At 39.4% G+C, this 20,271-nt stretch overlaps 1 protein-coding gene across 5 annotated transcripts in view; it reads right to left on the bottom strand.

Moving 5' to 3' along the window:
• Positions 1-954: 954 nt before the first annotated feature.
• Cradd (CASP2 and RIPK1 domain containing adaptor with death domain) overlaps positions 955-20,271 on the bottom strand; it is a 195,289-nt gene continuing 175,972 nt past the window's right edge. For all 5 annotated transcript variants that reach the window (XM_047550996.1, XM_047550999.1, XM_047550995.1 and 2 more), the window contains one exon: positions 955-1,758. In XM_047550996.1, the coding sequence (XP_047406952.1) occupies positions 1,457-1,758 (302 nt within the window). In that variant the 3' untranslated portion in view covers positions 955-1,456. The remainder of the gene's footprint in view (positions 1,759-20,271) is intronic.

Here is a 20,271-nt window from a genome sequence, read left to right as displayed (position 1 = left end):
GGAGGTGGAGACACCCTGCTCGTTAAAGTCAATAAGCCAGAGCTCTAATGGCCCCCTGACCCTGTCAGCACTTCACAGCCTTATTCTGCACTAATTGTCCCTCACTACTGGCAGAGCACAGAAGTGTCTTTGTGCATGACAGATTCCTTACAAACAGTGGGAGCAAGATGCAGCTAATCATCAGACCCACTTCTAAGATGCCAGATAGCCGGACACAGTACAGCCCATCGACACTCACTCCCTCATCTGTAAATGTGACTGAGTGGTGAGAACAAAAGCTAAAAAAACTCTCTATTAGGAAATCCAGGAGGAAAAGAGCAAAATAATAAGTCTGAGATTCGAAATGAAAAGCAATTTATTGAAGATGCCATAGGAGTACAGTCTATCATGGGTATAGGGATGTGGACAAAAAGTACGAGAGGGTTACAACACAATGAACTACTGGCTAGGTGACAAGATGGGAAACTCAGAGCTCATAAGGCCAGTACATGATCCTTTTGGACTGCATTCGCTGAATGGATGAGCTGCAGACTAACTGATCTTTCTAATAAAGGGGATATGGGTACCAGATGACTGACATGTCAACACACCATGGTCATCTTTTTGGGTACCTGCTTCTTGTTCAACTCTATATACTTGTCTTCATAATGTAAGAAGGTAAAAAGTATATATTTTTTCCTTTTTGGAAAATCTTGAGTTATGTTAGCATTATATGGATGGCCCAATTATTGACGAAGATTGATCATGGATGGGGAACTCCACCTGTGTTTTTCTCGTTTGGATCCATTGTAGAGTAATAAAATCACATACTATTTTAAAGGTTGGTAATCAATTGCATTGGTAGTAATTCCCCCTCTAAGTCTCATCTTTAGGCACTAATCACTTTGTGAACTACATGTTCAACCATGGCAGCAAATGAACAGTTACCATTTCCCAAGAGCTGGCTACTGCTGTTCCAAAGAAATGATACTGTAATTTTACATCTTTAATCTATGCAATGTAAGAATGAGAAAAAAAACCCACAACACTTTCTCATGAAAGGAGCACAGTATATATACAGTAATTCATGGTTTATTATCATCATCATCAGTTGAGTTTCCAGGCAACATGAAGGTGGTGTTTTATATATGGGACACCTGCATGTAATGTGATAACATGGTATTTTTTTTTAATCACTATGATTTACTGGTCTATTAAAAGGCAACGGCACAGTTAAAAACTACAATTAAAACACAATCTTCAAGCAATTAAAAACAATGAATTGTTGAACCAATGTAGGAGATCTGCTGGGTACTTTGGCCTTTTAAGTAAAGTCGAGTAGAAATTGTTTTCTCTTTCCATCTAAAGATCAGTGAAAAGAAAAAACAAAAACAAAACAAAACAGTCACCTGCTCTGAGTGAGTCAGGATCTGGCACAAGGGCCTTGGGGACCCTCCCCCAGTGCTGACAGGGGGCGTCACTCCAGCATGTGCTGGAGCACCGAGGGGTCCACCTCCACGGCCTCCAGGCCCCTGTGCAAGCTCAGGAAGGTGGCCTGCTTGCCGAAGCGCTGCCGCCAGCGGACGAAGGCCTCCACCACCTGCGACTGCACGTTGTGGGGGTGGTTGGCCTTACAGCGGTAGATGTCCGTCTGGGACAGCCCCAGCGACAGCACCACGGGCTCCCACTCCGGGCCCAGCCTCTGGGCCAGCTGGTTAATCTGCTGGTCTGATGGGGAGCTGTTGAGGATGTGTGAGGGGATCCCAGCCATCCGATCACCTGGGGAGGAAAAAGACACGAAGGTGACACACAAACAGACACTTCAGGTGGGCAGAGACTAGAAAGGTGGGCGGCACAGACCACCGCTGGTGGGGGCTCCCAGCCTTGGTGTTTAAGGACTTAAGAAACACCGCCCAGCACCTGTGAAAATGTTCACGATGGCAAGTTTGAAAATAAGAAAACCTAGAACTCCCACCAGAGAAGCCCACCGATGATAATCTGGCTGATTTCCTTCCTTATATATATATGACAGACACTGGGGATGATCTCGTGGCACATGCCAGAGTGGCGGGCTCTTTTCACTTCCATCTCTCTTGTCAGAGGCCAAGCCAGGAGTTCTGCAGAAACTTAAGAAGGCTGCCCAGGCCCCAGTTCCCCCTGGCTCTGGCCTGTGGGCCAGCAGGGGCTTGATCCTCCCTGCAGGAAGGGCTCCCACAGAAGGGTAAAGCCCAAATCAAAGAGCTCTCTCTCCTGATGGCTCACCAGGAAGCATTACCAAGAACAGGTGCAGCTCTCAAAGCAGGAGCCAAGAGGCCTGCTGAGAGAAAATAAACTGCGGCTCTACAAGGGAAGAGGGACAGCGGGGCTGGTGGCAAGCCGCAGAGGCCACTGGAGTGGAGTTATCCATGCTGGTCGAGCCCAGAAGACAAACAAGCGTGTTTCAGTTTCTCTTCTGGGCTCGGGGGCAAGCAGAGAACTTGACCTTGCACTTCCTAAATTAGCTTCCTGTCTGCGAACAAGAGTGACAGTGAGTAAGTGGTTCTAAGTGTGTCTGACACCAATGAGCAAGGCCATAGTCGCACAGAAGGGGATTCAGAGGCCCTCCAGAGGAAGGAGGCTAAGGCGAAGCCCTGAACAAGAGGAAGGGGAGGTGGGGGAAGGGGAGAGCCATGCATTCCGTCCAGGGGAAACGGTGTGGGAGCACAGAGGGAGAGGTGGTGGGGCGCGTGGCAGCCAGTGCAGTTCTGGAGGGAACAAGCATGGTGCTGGTGGCCCTGGCTCGGGCCAGGTTCAGACACTTGCACGGGACAGAGTGCTGCACTTGCCGTCCGCAGGCTTCGGGGATTCGGGTCAACCCACCTCGCGCTCTCCAGCCCCCTGTTTTGATGTATGATTCAATAAGAAGGCAAAAGGCATCCTGTAAGAAGAGCTGCTGTTTTTCCCTGCCGCGCCTTTGGCCTCTAGGCAGTTAGTTGCCAATACCTCAGGGGCTAGTTGCAAAAATATTGCCTTGGACTTTTTCTGGTGTTTCTCAACACTGTGATTTAATTTTTTTAAAAAAATGTATTAACACATACTAATTATACATAGTAATGGGTTCAATGTGATATTGCCAGACCTGTATTCAGAGTGCACTGATCAGATCCAACCCCCCTTTCTCCTCCCCGCTTCCCACCCTCTTCCCAGTCTCTAGTAATCACAATCCTACTCTTGGGTTGACTTTTTTTAGCTTCCACATATGCGAGAGAACACGTAGAGTCTGTCTTCTGGTGCCTGGCTTCTTTCACTTAACACCCTCTGGTTCTATCCATTTTGTTGCAAATGCCAGATTGGCATTCTTCTTTATGGCTGAATAATACTCAGTTGTGTATATATACACCACATTTTCTTTATCCATTCATCTGTTGGTAGGCACCCAAGCTGACTCCATATCTTAGCTACTGTCAACAATACAATTAAAAAAGTGACTAAGAAAGCAATTAGAATAATGATGATAATTGTAAGCAATGTTTTATATGAACAGTATGATATTATGGTTTTTATAAAAGTGTGGGAGAGTTTATAAAAATAAGCGCATTAAAAAATTCAAGGACAGCAAAATTACAAAGAAGAAAGCAAATCAACCAATATCTCACCGTTGTATTTACAAGTGCTGAACATCATTCTGAATATCTCTTTATGCACATATACTGCTAGAAGGACAGGTAGATCTCGATCTCATTTAGAACGATAATATAAGAACTTTTCCCTAATAAGAGCTATTTGATTTTTGTTTAAATTTAACAGTAGAAAAAAAAGCAGACATAAAACTAAATACTTTCTGACTAGCAACAAACTACTTAAAAATACACATGCACAATTTAACAGAGAAAACTTACAAAAATTTAAGCGCGTAACCAAACGTTTTTTCATCCATGCTTTATAATTAACACAGTCCCTCTCCCATTCTCTTCCTCACATCTCTTGACTTTTTGTTGCTCGAATAATTTTTTGTAAGGTACCTACTGTGTATATGTCTCTGTGATAATAAGCCACATGCTCCTTACACCTGGCTGTTTAAGACCACATTACAGTGGTTCTGTCAGTTACTGGTTTTCACCATGGCTTTCCTACTCGTGGGTCTGTTTCTGGTTCTAATCTGGTATTGTGTTTTTGTTCTAAACTTCTCTTGGCTCTTTTAAAAATTCCATTCCATTTCACATCCATTAGGAAGGCCACTACCAAAGTGGCAGACCTAACAAGTGCTGGTGAGGATGTGGAGAAATCCTGTGCTCTGCTGGTGGGAGTGTAATGGTGCACCTGCTGTGGGAAACAGAAAACAGTATGGCAGTTCCTCAGAAAATAAAAAAATAGAACCAGCATATGAATCAGCAAATCCACTTTGCATATATACCCAAAAGACTTTAAAGGGGGCTTGAAGAGATAGTATACACCCAAGCTTACAGCAGCATTAAACACAATAGCTAGGAGGTGGAAGCAACCCAAGTTGCTTCGTTCAGTGATGAATGGATTTAAAAAAATGTGATAAATACATACAGCAAAATTATTATTCAGACTTGAAAGGGAAGAAATTCTAACATGTGCTCCAACATTGGTCAACCTTGAGAACATTATGCTAAATGAAATGAGTCAATGGCAAAAGGACAAATACCATGTGATTCTATTCAGAGGAAGTATCTGGAGTAGAATGGTGGCTGCCGGGTGCTGGAGGAGGGAGCAGTGAGGGGTTAACAGATACGGGGTTTTAGTTTTACAAGATGGTTGACAACTTTGGAGAGGTGCTACAGAACAATGTGAATATACTTAACACTATAGAACCGCGTGTTTAAAAGTGGTTACAATGTTACATTTTATGTTATGCATATATTACTACAATTACAAATAAAAATGAAATAGATAAATTAAATAGAATTCATCACTTTCTTTCCCCAAAATTGCTTCTGAGGGGCCAAGGCAGGGTGTTTCTTCCCTGCCCGCCACTTTCCATGGGGCCTGGCATAAAGTGTAATTGCTTTTTAGTTTATTTGTTGCTGGTGAATTGGGGGCAAGGTCCATTTTTGTTTTTGATTGCTTTTCAGTTCAGTTCACTGGCAGTGGGGGAGGGACTGTCTGTGTTGCTGCTACACTGTCGCTCTGTCATCATCTTTCTCACTTTGCCACCAACTCTCAATGCAACAGATGCTGTAAGCCAATTGTCTGGCAGTAAGGACAGACTTTGCTCTGATTCTTCCACACTTTCAGGGTCACGTACCCGCTGTGAATAGTGCCACATAACTGGGAGACGGCAGAAGTCTGTAGACACAGGCTGGGGCAAAGAGGACTGGCACATGCACCCTCGACTGCCAAGCAAATGAGCCCTTCCAACCAGACAGCTTTACATACACCAAGAGGCAAGAGCAGCTGTCTGTGCCGTCTGACCTCTATCTGGAAAAGTATCCTCATGAGGCCCTTTTAGCTTGTGTATTCTTGCTGAATACAAGGTTACTTAAAAATGAGAGTCCTAAGGCTTTAGTGTCAACTTCCAAGGATATATTACATAAAATGAGGCCAACCTACAAATTAATCCAGTGTGACCATCTGGCCACTGTTCTTCAAAGCAAATGCATACCACTAGTGGTGTGTGTGCTCATTTAGGTAGATGAATGTTCTGTAGTATAATGGTCATATCTATTTTAATACGGTGAGAAAACTACAAAAAACATTTGAAACCCAAGATTGCAAGGGTTAAGATAAGTAAATAAAAGAGCTGGTAGAGAATGGCAAAAAGTCAATTAAGAAGAAAAAGCCAATTTAAAGAAAAGCATTAAATTAGTAGTACAGGCGGTACATAGATGTGTCAAAATTGAACAAGCAGAACCCAAAAGACTGCGGTGGGGGAAGCCAGTGTGTGTTCAGTGCACCAATGGATTCAAGGCCCACCTCATGCTGTGCAGGGCCTTCGAGTTCACAGACCCTGGGATGGACGGACTATCCCTGATTAAGAATCACCAGCCACCGAGATCTAAGAATGTCCACTCTAGTGCCTAAAATTCTAAGCAATAATTTAACTCCTTCTAAATATGGACAATATGTTCTTCCTTACACAGATCCTAAATCTTTCATGCAATCTTTTAATCTCATTCTCAGTGAAGCTAAAACTCACATGTTTTAAAAGGAACAACATATGCTGAAAACTCACCGACCACAAGCCAAGGATCCACTTAAGGTACGGGTAACCACTCCTCTACCGCCCTCCACTTACTCTCTCACCACTCCATCCCCATCTCTGGGATCATCACAACACAGCTTGCCCCTCCTTTGCCCTCATTCATACTAATCAGAAGCTATTCTCGAAACTAAAAGTCTCCTTTCTAATTCCTATTGCATTGAGAGTCAGGTCTAAAAGTTTCACACATCACTTTTCCTTGTTTCATATTTGGTGTTGCTGCCGCCCAAGCTCCTTATGGGCAGAAATCACGTCTCCTGCCTCTGCAACCTCTTCTCCCAACCTTTAGCCCCGCACTGAACATAAAATGGAAACTGATGTACACTTTCCCAGTAACTGATCATAATCTTGAGGTGAAAAGGTCTTCCAAGTCAAGTGTCCAACTAACCATCTCCAGTAGCTTTGTACTTCTGATTTTATAACAAACCCCTGTGCTGCAGACAGTACTCCCTATCTACTCCTGGCAGGGCAGAGTGTGCTGAGTGAACCAGGTCTGGTCAACTTCCCCTTTCTACTCTGCATTCTATGATATGTGGCCACCTTAAAGGGGACCTGAGAAGAGAAACTGCACAGGCAGGATTCAAAAGTGTCATTTGGAAGCTAAAGACTATGGACTGAGAAAGGCATGGCAGGTGTATAAACCTCTGTTGGGAGAGTCAGTTGAATCTGCAGCAAGGGGTCTAGAATAATAGGAAGGACTTAAGCTATAATAGTTCTTTCTAAACTTTAGAAAATTTGCAATATGACTGGACATGTAAGTGGAAATGAATTCTTTATCACAGTAACTCAGCTGGACATGGTGTAGCACTTTAAAAAACTATACAAATTTCTGTAGCTGGTAATACACCAATTGCCCCAACTTATGTGGCTGTGAGCCACTGTTACTGATGGAAGTGTCCTATGCTTCAGGTTTGATGAACTACAAAGAGAATTGAGCTAAGAGAGTATAGCCATGTTTTAAGAGTCAAAAGCCAACCCCTTCTTGAAGACATTTAAGGCCTCAGTTTATGTCAAGTCCACTAATGTTCCATTAATCAAAGCAAAACACATGGCCCAAAACCAACAGAATAGGGAATTAAATCTTCTCACAAGATGGGAGGAGTAAAAATTTGCTGGGAAATTCTCTCTAAACACAAGTGCTAGAAACTGGTGCAAGAAAAATAAATTGAAAACTTGACTAGACCAAAGTATTAAATATATTGGAATGGCTAACAAACCCTCCCCTGCCAAAGAGTGCTAGTCCCATAGTGTTTTACAGGTGGGGTCTATCGAAGGCTCATTTAATTTCCTATCTTGTTCTTGGGCCCAGAGCAATGGAGCTGGCTGACCATGAACTGAACCTCTGAAACCATGGGCCAAAATAAACTTTTTCTCCTCTAACAACAACAACAACAACAACAACAAAAACAAAAACAGATCTTATGCAAGTTGTTTAAAAAAACAGAAAAAGAAAGAAGTTACTTAACTGATTTTATGAGGTTACCACACTTTTTTATTTCAAACAGGACAGAAGGAATGCAAGGAAAATTATAGCCTTGATTCAGTTATCATTTCAGAAGTAAAATAAAATATTTTATTATTTGCTATTATTTTAATAATGTTTTATTTCTTATTAAATTATTATTAAATAAAACATTAACCAAATTTAAATACATATTTCAAATAATATATCACAAAAAAGTACAACTTATTCCAGGCTTGAAATAATTTCAATAAATAATATCATAATAATATCATAATAATATATAATTTCAATAATATCATAAACCCTACCAATTAAGTCAACATACCAATAGACTAAAGAAAAAAGTCATTATCTTAATAGATGCAAAAAAGGAATTGGTAAGGATTGATGCCTATGATTTAAAAAATATTTCTTAATAAAATTTCAGAATACGAGGAACTCTCTTAACTTGGTGAAAATTGTGAAAAGGTTCAGTAAGCACTTGATTTAATGGAGAACCTCTAAATGTATTCCCTTTAAGAATGGGAACATGACAGGACACCTCTACCAGTATGACTGTGGAATATGGTACTGGAGGTCCTGACCAGTGCTGGAGAGAAAGAAGAAATCAGGTGTAAGCATTTGAAAGAAGAGGTAAAACTATCAGTTTTTTCAGATTACATGACCTAATAAGTAGAAAAAGACCAGAATTAACAACCCATTTGAATAAGATTACACAAAATTGTTGGTACAAGATCAACTTAAAACCTGACAAAACCAAATTTCAACATTCTAGCAACAATAAAATACAAAATAAAAAATAAAATAAGCAATAAGAAGTATAAAGGATCTAGTACTTAAATAAAGGCTGCATACGATCTCAATAGGAAATTGTTTATTAAAATTTTAAAAATTTAAAGCAAGAACTGAATAAAGGAGAGTCATTCACTTGGTGGGATGACATTATCATAACATAAAAATGATCATTCTTATAATGACAATTAAAATTCCAGAATTGGAAAAGGAGTTTCTTCAAACTGGTGGAAACTATTATTATACAGAGAAAAAGAAAACGAGACTTTGCCATCATGCCATAAACAGTGATAAACTGCACAAGGACAAAGGCGCAAACATAAAAGATAAAACTATAAAAAGTGGAAAATAATCTGAGAGTATCATTATGACCTGTGGCAGGAGGTGATTTTTTAAGTGAATCCCCCCAAAGATGAATTTTTTTCACATCAAAATTAAAGATTTCTGCTCAACAAAAGAGACCATGATCTAGAAAAACGGGGACAGAGAAAAATGGGGAAAGACACTTGTTATCATCTAACACCAAACAAGGGACTACTAGTTGGAATGTGTAAGGTACTGCTGAAGACCAAGGGGAGAGATAAGAACCACCACAGGAAAAGACCAGGGTACAAACAGTTGATTCAAATTAGAGGAATTATAAAAGCACAAAGGAAGAGATGATGAAACATAGAAATTTAATAAACTAAAATGGAAATAATGATAAATCATCTCATGTGCACAGAAATCTAGATGCTTTCAGTTTGGGCTGGAATGTGATACATGGAACTTTACACACTGCTGGTAGTAATGAAGACGCAGCAGTCATTTTAGATAGCAAGCTGGTAGTGTGGGTAAAACTGTACTATCTTGTTCCTAGTTATAAGTATCCAAGAAAAATTCTGAAAAAGATCCATAAGGGGCATGTATAAAGCTGCTTGTGTACAACATTTCACTATTTGTGCTAGCAAATACATACATATATATGCATATATATATACATACATATATAATATATACACACACATATATGTATATACAGCTTTTAACTCAGCAATCCTGTTTTGGAATATAATATATATTTTTATATAGTTTATTTCACAGTCTTTATACTTCTCCCCTATATACTCACTCCTATACAGATCCATGAGGCATGTGGATGCAGCTTTTTATATGAGGTAACACAGTTGGAAGAAAGGAGACTGAAGCAATCTGAGACACCATCATTGGTGGAAGAGATAAAGCAATATGAAAGTGTTTCTAGGAATGATGACAGACTTACAAAAGGATGGACTAAAAATGAGAGCACAAAATGTAAGGAAAAGAATGAGTTCTGTAACAATGAAACTTTAAAAAAATGTTCAAAACACCATTTACAAAAACACAGATAAAAGAATACAGTTATCTATGGCAGGGAGAGGAATGGAAATGGAAACAAAAGCCATAAATGAATGAGAGAGACCCCACAAGATTTTCACAGATCAATTAATGAAATACATTATGCCATAAGTTGAAGAACATGAAAGAAAAAAAGAGGGGAGCAGGGGTAGGAGAGGAGAAAGAGAGGAAGGAAATAAGGGAGGGAGGAAGGAAGGGACAGAAGGAGGGTCAAGAACCACACTGTAATTCAGCCGTCTCCTGGGCTGCCAGCATGGAGTTGATCTGGTTTGTGGCGGGGAGGGTGTTCCAGGCTGGGCAAGCTAATGTGACTGCCACCTCCCAGGATTCGTGTGTTAACGCTGGTCCCCAAGGGCACTAGCTCTTGGCTGAGGGACTGGTTGCCTGGAAAGGAAAGAAAGACACCTTCAAAAGAGAATTAGAAGTCCTTGTTCTGTTAGATAATCACAGAGAACAATCTGGGTTTTCCAGAGAGGTAGAGAAATCAACTGGTCTTTCTAAAACCAATTTCCAGGATGATGAAGTGACAGTCTACTCCAAAGTACAGACCATGTTGCAAAATACAAATAAATCCTACTTGTTGTAATGGAAAACTTCATTTGACTGTCAAGTCTGGGAAGGTCAACAACAAAATTGCTAGCAATAATGGAGTTCTCGCTGAGTTAACAGGCAGGAGGCAGACTGGATGCCCTCTGGCTAAGGGCAAGCAGGCCTGGGCACTATCTAAATTTGAATCTGCCACGAGCTAGCCATATAGCTTGGAAGAAGTCATTTAACCTCTTAGACTGTTTTATCATTTGTAAAAGATAAAACCGGATGAAGTCCAAGGCTTCATTTAGATGCAACATCATACTATCTTCTGGAAGCAATTTTATTAGTTTCTACAGATCTTGTGGGTTTTGAATTCTCATTACACCAACAATTAATCATTTATTATTGCATCAATTTTCTCTACATGTCGTCTAAGACAGAACTAAGCCTTTCAAGCTTTTAGTAATGGTTTTTGTTTATTTGTTTGTGCTTTGTGAAGTGTGAAGATCACTCGCAGGGGTATCCTTCCATGGGTGTGGCGGGGAGTGGGGAATAGGGGGCACAGTGAAATGGTTCAGTAAAGCATTTCAAAACTGTATGATAAACTTCAGAGCTTCATGTTACAACTTGCTGGGCCAGTCGTTTCTCACACTCTTGCACAGGCCTGACACAGTTCCATCAGTATGTCATCCATCCTGTACCAGCCAGCCCTGGGTCACAGAGCCCTTTCCCTGAAACAGTCTCCTACTGATTTTCTCCATCGGTGTGGCTCCTCAACCCTCCTCTGAGTTGCAACTCCCATTCCACTCTGATCTCCTCGTTCACACATCACCTTCTAGCCTAGGATATAGTTTATGATGTGCTCCAGCTGTTGCTGTCTACCATACCCACACTCTCTCTGCTTCCATCCCTAACGGAATATGAACTTCTCACTGCTAGGGGAGCTCTGTCAATTTTTGCTCAGTGATTTATTCCAGGTAGCCAGAACAGTGTCTTGCACATAATAGTCACTGAAGATTTGTTGGACAGAGGAATGAATTAAAAGGAATAAATTATTACAATTCCATCATATTCACTTAGTTCTGTTCTTTATAGCTTCAGTGTTACCAAGGACTCCTACTCTTAGTTCACTTAGCATTTAAAAAGTCAGAGAATCTGCATAATATGGGAGTGAACAAAACATTTAAAAGAGGGATGATTTCAAATAGTAAAATATTGTCAAGGTTAGAGATATCCCTTTCTATACTGAACTGGGCCACAATAAACTCCCCTCTCCCACATCCATGTTTAATTTGAAAAGAGAAAGAATCCAAGATGATTCCTGGGTAAATGCAGCAGAGGGAGGCCGGATTCCAAGTCTCCATCCCCCTAGTACCTAAAGAAATGAACAAGGCAATAATAAGGAAGCCCATCAGAAAAGATGGCAGAATCGCCTTCCAATTCCTACCTCCCTGAAGCTGGATCAATTACTCAGTAACACTCAACTCTAAGATCCTCAAAATCTGAAGAGGAATAAATGAAGTGGGGCTTCTTAATCATTTTTCTTGACTGAGTAGGATGCAGATGTAACTGCAACAAGGAGGCACGAGGAGACCAGATCTGTGCACAGTGAGGACTGACCATTTCTGGCAGAATGAATAGCCGTCTCCTGTGGTCTCAGGAGAGGGTGCAGGGCCCAGCAGTTTTAGTGAAGTTTCCTTATATACAACTGCTGAGCTCAGCTGCTACCTCACGCTTCTGCCTGTATGTGCCCATAAGCTGAAGGCAAGTGGACAGAAATGCTCAGTCTTCCAGGGGAAACACGGGCCGGAAGGGTGTCAGAGAGGTAGCCCCACTGGATCAGAGGGCTGAAGGCTGCACCCCAAGAGGAGCAAGATGGAATGAAAGGGCATGGCTGTTCAGTAACAAGCTGTTTTAACAAATGGCTTAAGAAGGGAACATTATGCAGAAGAAAAATGACCCAAAGCAAATATCCACAATCCCTAGGGAATAAAAGAACATATTTTGTGTTACAGAACAACCTAATAAGAGACTAGGAACAAGAATACAGTGAAACTAGAGCTTAATATAAGATAATCAAATAACAAAGTGAAATTAGGAAGAATCTTGCCAGACTAAAATCACAAACCCATGACCAAAACAGCACCATTATGAAGCTAATAAATAAATTAGAAACATTAAGTAATTAAATTAATGTGGTTCAAAACTGTACTTCAGAAAGGCTTGAGGTAATCAGATAAAAGGCAGAAATGACAGGATATGTTGATATATCTTGTGAGGAGAAAAATGTAATCCATTTAAAGTTAATGGACATCCCTGAAGTAGAAAACCCAGTCCCAAATATTCAAAGATCTAATATAAGAAAAGAGAATAAATCAAAAGAGCACACTTTGTTTTTAGGAAAAATAGATAAGGAACAATCAACTATGAGACATAACCTAGATAAATAATTGAATCTCCAGTTTCCAAAAATAATTCTTCAAGCAGAAAAAAATCGCATACAAGGAGGAGAAAGCTAGTAAAAATTTCAACCATACTTTAAGTGCCAAAGGAAAAGAAGCAATTCCTCCAAAATTCTAAGGGGAATAAAGCATAGTGTATGACTATCATTTCTAGCCAAGATGATATTCATATACAAAGGTAATCCTTAGATATTCTTACACATGAAAAAAACCTCAGAAATTCACCGTTCATGAACTCTCCATTAAAAGTCTTGATAATCTAGTCATTGCAGGAAGTAAAATAAAGGTATGAGCAGAGGCATACCTATGCAGGGAGGTGAAAGGGCTTGCTCCAAATGCAGGCCACAGGGAAGCATTAGAGAGAATTTAAAACCAGTATAAACCCCACTAAAAGTCAGTTGCTTTTCACATTACCAGGTGTCAGCATTTCTAAACAATGCAAATGATGAAAATCTCTCTTCTCTGGGAAGTTCTTTGTCCTGCCAGTCTCCACTGAACCCCTCGATCTGCTCCACAGTATTAGTGATAGAAAAAGATCAGTACTGGGCACTGAACTTGCTTAAATATAAAATTAACTGTAAATTGAGCAGAGTATAACACTATACACCTTGACAATATGAAAATAATAACAAATTAAAATCAAGGCTGGATTACAGAATAGAATGTAAATTTTATATACCTTGACCTTGACTATGTGGAGATAACAGTGTAACTCACTGAAATCTAGAAGGGAAGAAAGGAGTGAGTGAGTGTGCCTGTGATCTCATTTATCATGGCAGGGAGGACATGATTGTGGTCTAACATGGAAATGGAAGGCCAGGCCTTTAAGCTATCTCTGTCTAAGAACAAGTTGCAGATCTCCGTGAGTTGACAGATGGAGAGTTCGCTTCTCCCTCCAGCACCCTCCCCTACAGGCCCATGTGGCCATTTGGGGCAGTGCCCTCCATGTGCTGGCTTTGCAAACCTGTGCACTGATCGTATGCCCTCCTGCCGGAACGTGAGCATCCAGCTCACCAAGGCAGGGAAAGAAAGGGTGAGAGACTGGAGGTCTGGTGATTGAACACATCCATCCATAAGTGACACTGGTCATTTCTGCTCACATTTGTGGCTAAAGCACGTCACAAGGTCATATGTAACTTGAAGAGAGTGAAGAAGTATGATTCCTTTATATCCCAGAAGGGGACAAGAACTGTGTGAACACCAACAGTTGTGTCTGCTACCGAAAGTTATAAGAGAAAAAGACACGAAACCCAAACCAGCAAGTTCTTCATCATCTCTTTTCTTAACCTTAGAAAGAAAACAAAATTTCTTACTGTGGAAAAAATGCTTTTAAAAGTTCAGAAATTCTTTCTCATTTAGTTTCTTTTTCTCTAGTTAAGTTCGAGTAAAATTAAACGTAATGATTTTTAAATTTAAAAATGAGCATGTATCATGTAATCTCCCTCTGGAGCCCATCATCTTAACCACTCAGGCATGATTATAGCTTCTCATCCCAGTTTTGTGAAAGCACTTCTATCTATCTAGCTAACCAGCTCTTTCTGTGTATGCTACCATCCATCCACCCACCCATCCATCTTCCCATTTGTAAACACTCTTAGACAAATGTCACGTAATGCTAATGAAGCTTATTTCTGTTTTTCCTTTCTGTGGTGCTAGAGATGGAACCCAGGCCCTCATGCACACTAGGCAAGTGCTCTATCACTGAGCTATACCCGCAGCCCAAGGTTTATTTCTGAATGATAGAATTAGTGGGAATTTTTCCTACTTCTCTGCATTTCTTGGATTCCAAAAATGAGCATGTATCATTTTTTTTTATCTTTTAATTTTTTACAGACTGTATTTTGATTCATTGTACACAAACGGGATACATCATTTCGTTTCTATGGTTGTACACGATGTAGATTCATACTATTCGTATAATCATACATGTACATAGGGTAATGATGTCTGTCTCATCCCACCATTTTTTATACCCACCTCCTCTCATTTCCTTCTACATAATCTAAAGTTTCCCCATTCTTCTCTCTCTCCCCAACCCCCCTACCCCTATTATATATCATTCTCCACTTATCAAGGAAAACATTCAGCCTTTGGTTTTTTGGGATTGGCTTATTTCACTTAGCATGATATTCTCCAATTCCATCCATCTATTTGCAAATGCCATAATATTATTCTTCTTTATAGCTGAATATTTCATTATGTATATATACCACAGTTTCTTTATCCATTCATCAAATGAAGGGCATCTAGGTTGGTTCCACAATCTAGCTATTGTGAACTGAGCTGCTATAAACATTAATGTGGCTGTGTTCCTGTAGTTTGCTGATTTTAAGTCCTTTGGGTATAAACCGAGGAGTGTGGGATAACTAAGTCAAAAGATGGGTCCATTCCAAGTGTTCTGAGGATTCTCCACACTGCTTTCCAGAGTGGCTGCACCAATTTACAACTCCACCAGCAATGTAAAAGTGTGCCTTTTTCCCCACATCCACACCAACATCTATTATTGTTTGTGTTCTTGATAATAGCCATTCTAATTGGAGTAAGATGAAATCTTAGAGTTGTTTTAAATTTGCATTTCTCTAATTACTAGAGATGTTGAACACTTTTTCATATATTAATTGTCTGTATGTCTTCTTCTGTCAAGTGTCTGTCCAGTTCTTTGGCCCATTTACTGATTGGGTTCTTTATATTTTTGGTGTAAAGTTTTGTAAGTTCTTTATAAATTTTGGAGATAAGTGCTCTAACTGAAGTGCATGTGGAAAAGATTTTCTCCCACTCTGTAGGCTCTCTACATTCTTCATTGTATCCTTTGCTGAGAAAAAGCTTTTTAGTTTGAATCCATTCCATTTATTGATTCTTGCTTTGATTTCTTGTGCTTTGGGAGTCTTGTTGAGGAAGTCTGTTCCTAAGCCAACATGATGAAGATTCGGGCCTACTTTTTCTCCTCCTTGCTGCAGGGTCTCTGGTCTAATTCCTAATTCTTTGATCCATTTTGAGTTGAGTTTTGTGCAGGGTGAGAGACAGAGGTTTCATTTCATTTTACTGCATATGGATTTCCAGTTTTGCCAGCACCATTTGTTGAACAGGCTATCTTTTCTCCATTGTATGTTTTTGGCTCCTTTGTCTAGTATGAGGTGACTATATTTATGTGGTTTTGTCTCTGTCTTACATTGTATCATTGGTCTGCCTGTCTGTTTTGGTGCCAATACCATGCTGTTTTTGTTACTACTGCTCTGTAGTATAGTTTAATGTCTGGTATTGTGATAGCTCCTCTTTCACTTTTCTACTTAGGATTGTTTTGGCTATTCAAGGTCTCTTGTTCTTCCAGATGAAGTTCATGATTGCTTTCTCTATTTCTATGAGGACTGTCATTGGAATTTTAATTGGAATTGCATTGAATCTGTAGAGCACCCTTGGTAAAGCATGTGTCATTTTTATAACAAAGTCATGAGAATGTGAATGAGAAGTAACATTTTTATAACAAAGTCATGAGAATGTGAATGAGAAGCCAACCTTCTATCATTAAGTCTTTAGACCACTGGGGCTAAAGGTAAGTTTTTGTACTGCCTTAGAAAGGGGGAATAAAGGTGGAGAAATGATATTTCATGATCATTATAAACTATCTAAAATTACAAAATGGGTAAATGCTGATTAGGGGACTTGTGCCTTGGAGAGCATTGGCCTGAATCAGTTATGTAAAAGACACACATTTGTTTTACCAAGCTTTTATAAACTTTTATCACTTATTCAGAATAGTTGCTGATTCAGATAAGGGCTGATCCAGCTCATTCCTACCAAACATGCAGATGCTTATTGAGTTTAAGAGTCACTCTGGATGTGGAGTTGATTTTTCCCTTATTAAAATGATATGGAGGGCTGGGGAGATAGCTCAGTTGGTAGAGTGCTTGCCTCACAAGCACAAGGCCCTGAGTTCGATCCCCAGTACCAAAAAAAAAAAAAAAAAAAAAAAAAAAAAAAAAAAAAAAAAAAAGACATTAAAATACAGAAGTGTAATTTTAAAAGATTAAAAAGAAAAATAAATCTTCTAATAAGGGCCAACTTATCAACTAAGACAGTGCTTAGGGCGTATAATACTTTTGGGGGAGCATCATGAAAATTTTTAAATTTCTTTGACAATCACAGCAAGAAAGGAACTTTAGGTTAAAGAAAACACTGGAATAGATAATATTAATGTAGTCATCTTTAGGGCTGGGGAGATAGCTCAGTCGGTAGAGTGCTTGCCTTGTAAGCACAAGGCCCTGGGTTCGATCCCCAGCACCAAAAAAAAAACAAAAATTAAAAAAAATAAAATAAAATAAAATGTAGTCATCTTTATATCAACATGGTCATAACAAGAACATTTTTATGTTTTAGGGAGGAAGAGCCCACAAAGGCAAAAGTACCTCAGTCTGTGAAAAAGTGGTAAATGCAACCCTGCTTCTAATTTTGCTCAATCACAAATTCAGTGACAGATGGCAAAAATTACTTGGTTTATAGAAACATGTATTTTAAAACTACCTTGAAATCAAAAGCAGAGTCTGGTTGTTGAGAGACAAAATTCCAAAGTGCCACGTGACTGTATCAGAATATATTAGATAACTGATGTAAATTATCATTAATGATAACACTATTTCTTCCCAGGCTAACTGCAAAAGACTTTAGTGATTCCTATATATGGAAGTTATATCATGTAGATGTAAAATTTTGAGTTTTTCTCCTTTTCTAAACAGGGAAAACAAATACCTTAATCTTATTATTTCCCTTCAACTGTTCTCCAAACTTTAAAATATTATTTTAAAGTACCTGTAACTTTATTTTCATCTTTAAGCTCAAATATATATACATATGCATACATGTATATACATATTTATACATATACATACACATATACATACATACGAATGTCCATATGTGTATGTATATGTATAAATATTTAAACTGATATCCAAACTAAAGAAAATAAACTTGGCCCTGTAGTTTCTTGATATTACCCTTGCTTTTTATTTTCTGGGCAGGCAAAATTTAAAAGAGAGTTTAAGAGGCTTCAATTGCATATTATAAATTATAAATAACAACTTTGGTGGATTTAAGTTTCCCTTATTAGTCCTAAACCTAAGTAGGAGAAGGGTAAGATCATCAGTAATGCTCAGAAGGCAGTTAATTTCAGGCATCGAAAACACATTTCTTTGATGGAGTTGAGCTGGTTGAGTGGCTTGGCGGTAAGACCAAAGGGAAAAAAGTATGAAGGCCATGTAAAATTGCCAAACAAAATCCTTCAAAACTATGACACCACACCAGTCTTAAAAATGAAACATTCAGTCCTCTTATCAGCATCTAGGAGAGAGAGAGAGAAAAGCAGACTTAATTTGCTGCCTTCTCAAAGCTGGAAGGGACAGTTGATATGATGATTGACATAATCAAGAATCAAAATAATTTCAATAGATTGAAGGAATGATACTAACAAGATTAATTTTATTTTGGGATAAATGTGATCTCCCATCACCAGGTTTTTAAAAATCAATTACAAAAGTACAGAATGTTTTCAATGTGGCTTAAAGGCAGTCCAGGAGAAAGGTTCAGATGTTTTATTTGCAAATGCAACATGACCCTAGCAAAACCAAACAACACCAACCAAAAAACCAAGAGCAATCTTAGTTGCATTAACACATAAATTTGGAATCAGGAACAAGGAAAACAACAGTCTCAGAATTCGCAATAATCACAGATGCTGACTGCACATTATGTGCATGGAGATGCATGCAAAGCCTGAATGCAGGGTCTGCACAAAAAGGTAACCTGCAAGCACTGATCAGCTCAGCACGTGGCTCTGACTACTGTGAGCTGGGAGGAGGAGGAGGATGGGAACTGCCTCTCTTGTTCACAGGTAGAATCTAGCACAAGAAAATATCTTTTCAGAGTCTAAAACAAAAACAAAAACAGAGTACCAGAGTTTAAAACAAAAACAGTACAATTCAAGCAGGAACTGCATTCCTAAGATCTCACATAATGCAAAACTCACCTGACTAAATATAGGAGGCACAGTTGAGAATTCCTCTTGGCTTTGGAATTTTGTGATTCTTGATAAATTTTTAATTTTCAAGAATTTGCAACATTTCAAATTTTGTGCCTAAAGTGAGACTTCAGTGATAATTTTTATTGGCTGATTCAAATCTGACTCATTTTACATAAAATGCAATGGCATGCTGAAGATATGTCAATACAGCAAATATTAATTGAGGCTCACATTAGGTGCTAATGAAACAGCAGCGGGCAAATTGAGCCAATTATGTAAATAGCTTGGGGATTACCTAAAGCACCTGTGGGAAACCCAGGTTTGAGCACTGACTTTCTAAACCAACTCATTAAGGTTACCATGCAGGAAATAAAGTCAAGGAAATTACAGTCTCACCATTAGCTGGTGATGGATCTCAGCCAGTAACAGCAATCTGCAGATGCCTGTCCTAGCAGATATTAGGTCCCTACTTATAGGTACAAGCTGCTGAAGTTAACATTTTGGTGCATGTCATGAAATGCTCTCAGACATATAACACAGGTTCATATCTAATAAATCTTCTTTTAATCTCCTTGTTAGCATTCTCAAAAATGAAATTTTTTACAGACAGGGCTTCTCTATATTTTTAACCAGAACTTTCTTTTAAAAAATACAGATGTAGAAGCAAGTGTACGTATGTGTGTGTGAGAAACTGGAAGAAAAGTTAACTAAAACAACAAATACTTAGGTTTACCACATGCTATCCTATTTTATTTTATTTTAATCCTGACTAACAACCACTAATTAATTTTGTGTTCCACTAACAGGCAGCAACCAGAAATCTGACTAGCACTGTTCTTGTGCATATTCAGCTGGCTAATTTCTACTGTACATTCAATCAGCAACTCACATGTCCTCTCCTCAAAGAAGCCTGCCTGCTGGGAGACTTCCAAGCATAATCAACCATGCCCTTCTTGGAGGACCTGAAATGAAAGGGCAGATTCAGGGGAGAAAGTGGGAGGTGGCACTGAGATGCTTCTCTATGGCACACCTAAGTCCCACATGGAAGCAGAAGCCCTAGAGTCCAGGAGAGGAAGGGTCCTATCACCCCTGACCAATTTCCTGGGCACCACACACTTCCTGGCACATTATCAGTGCTCAATAAGCAATTGTTGAAATAAATTCTTTAAGGAGCTGATGAAAAGAGCTGACCCTGAAAGCAAATAAAAGAGCCCATCCATCAGAGGCTGCACTTTAGTAGCCAATGAACTGAACTTGGCCCACAGATGTGTTTTGTTTGGCCTGCACAGGTCAAAAAACTACAGAGACAGCATTTGAAAATTGGGAGGTTTCACAAAATTCCAGATTTGTGGCTTTGCTTGTCAGCTCACTAGAGTCATCCTTATGCTGATGACCCCACAGCATCCCCTCTCTCCCACCATGTATGGAAAAGCTCAGTTGCCAGGCT

The sequence above is a fragment of the Sciurus carolinensis genome, chromosome 4 (assembly GCF_902686445.1).
Source record: "Sciurus carolinensis chromosome 4, mSciCar1.2, whole genome shotgun sequence".
NCBI lineage: Eukaryota > Metazoa > Chordata > Mammalia > Rodentia > Sciuridae > Sciurus > Sciurus carolinensis.
The sequence above is the reverse complement of the archived record's forward strand: the minus strand, read 5'-3'. Positions and strand labels throughout refer to the sequence as shown.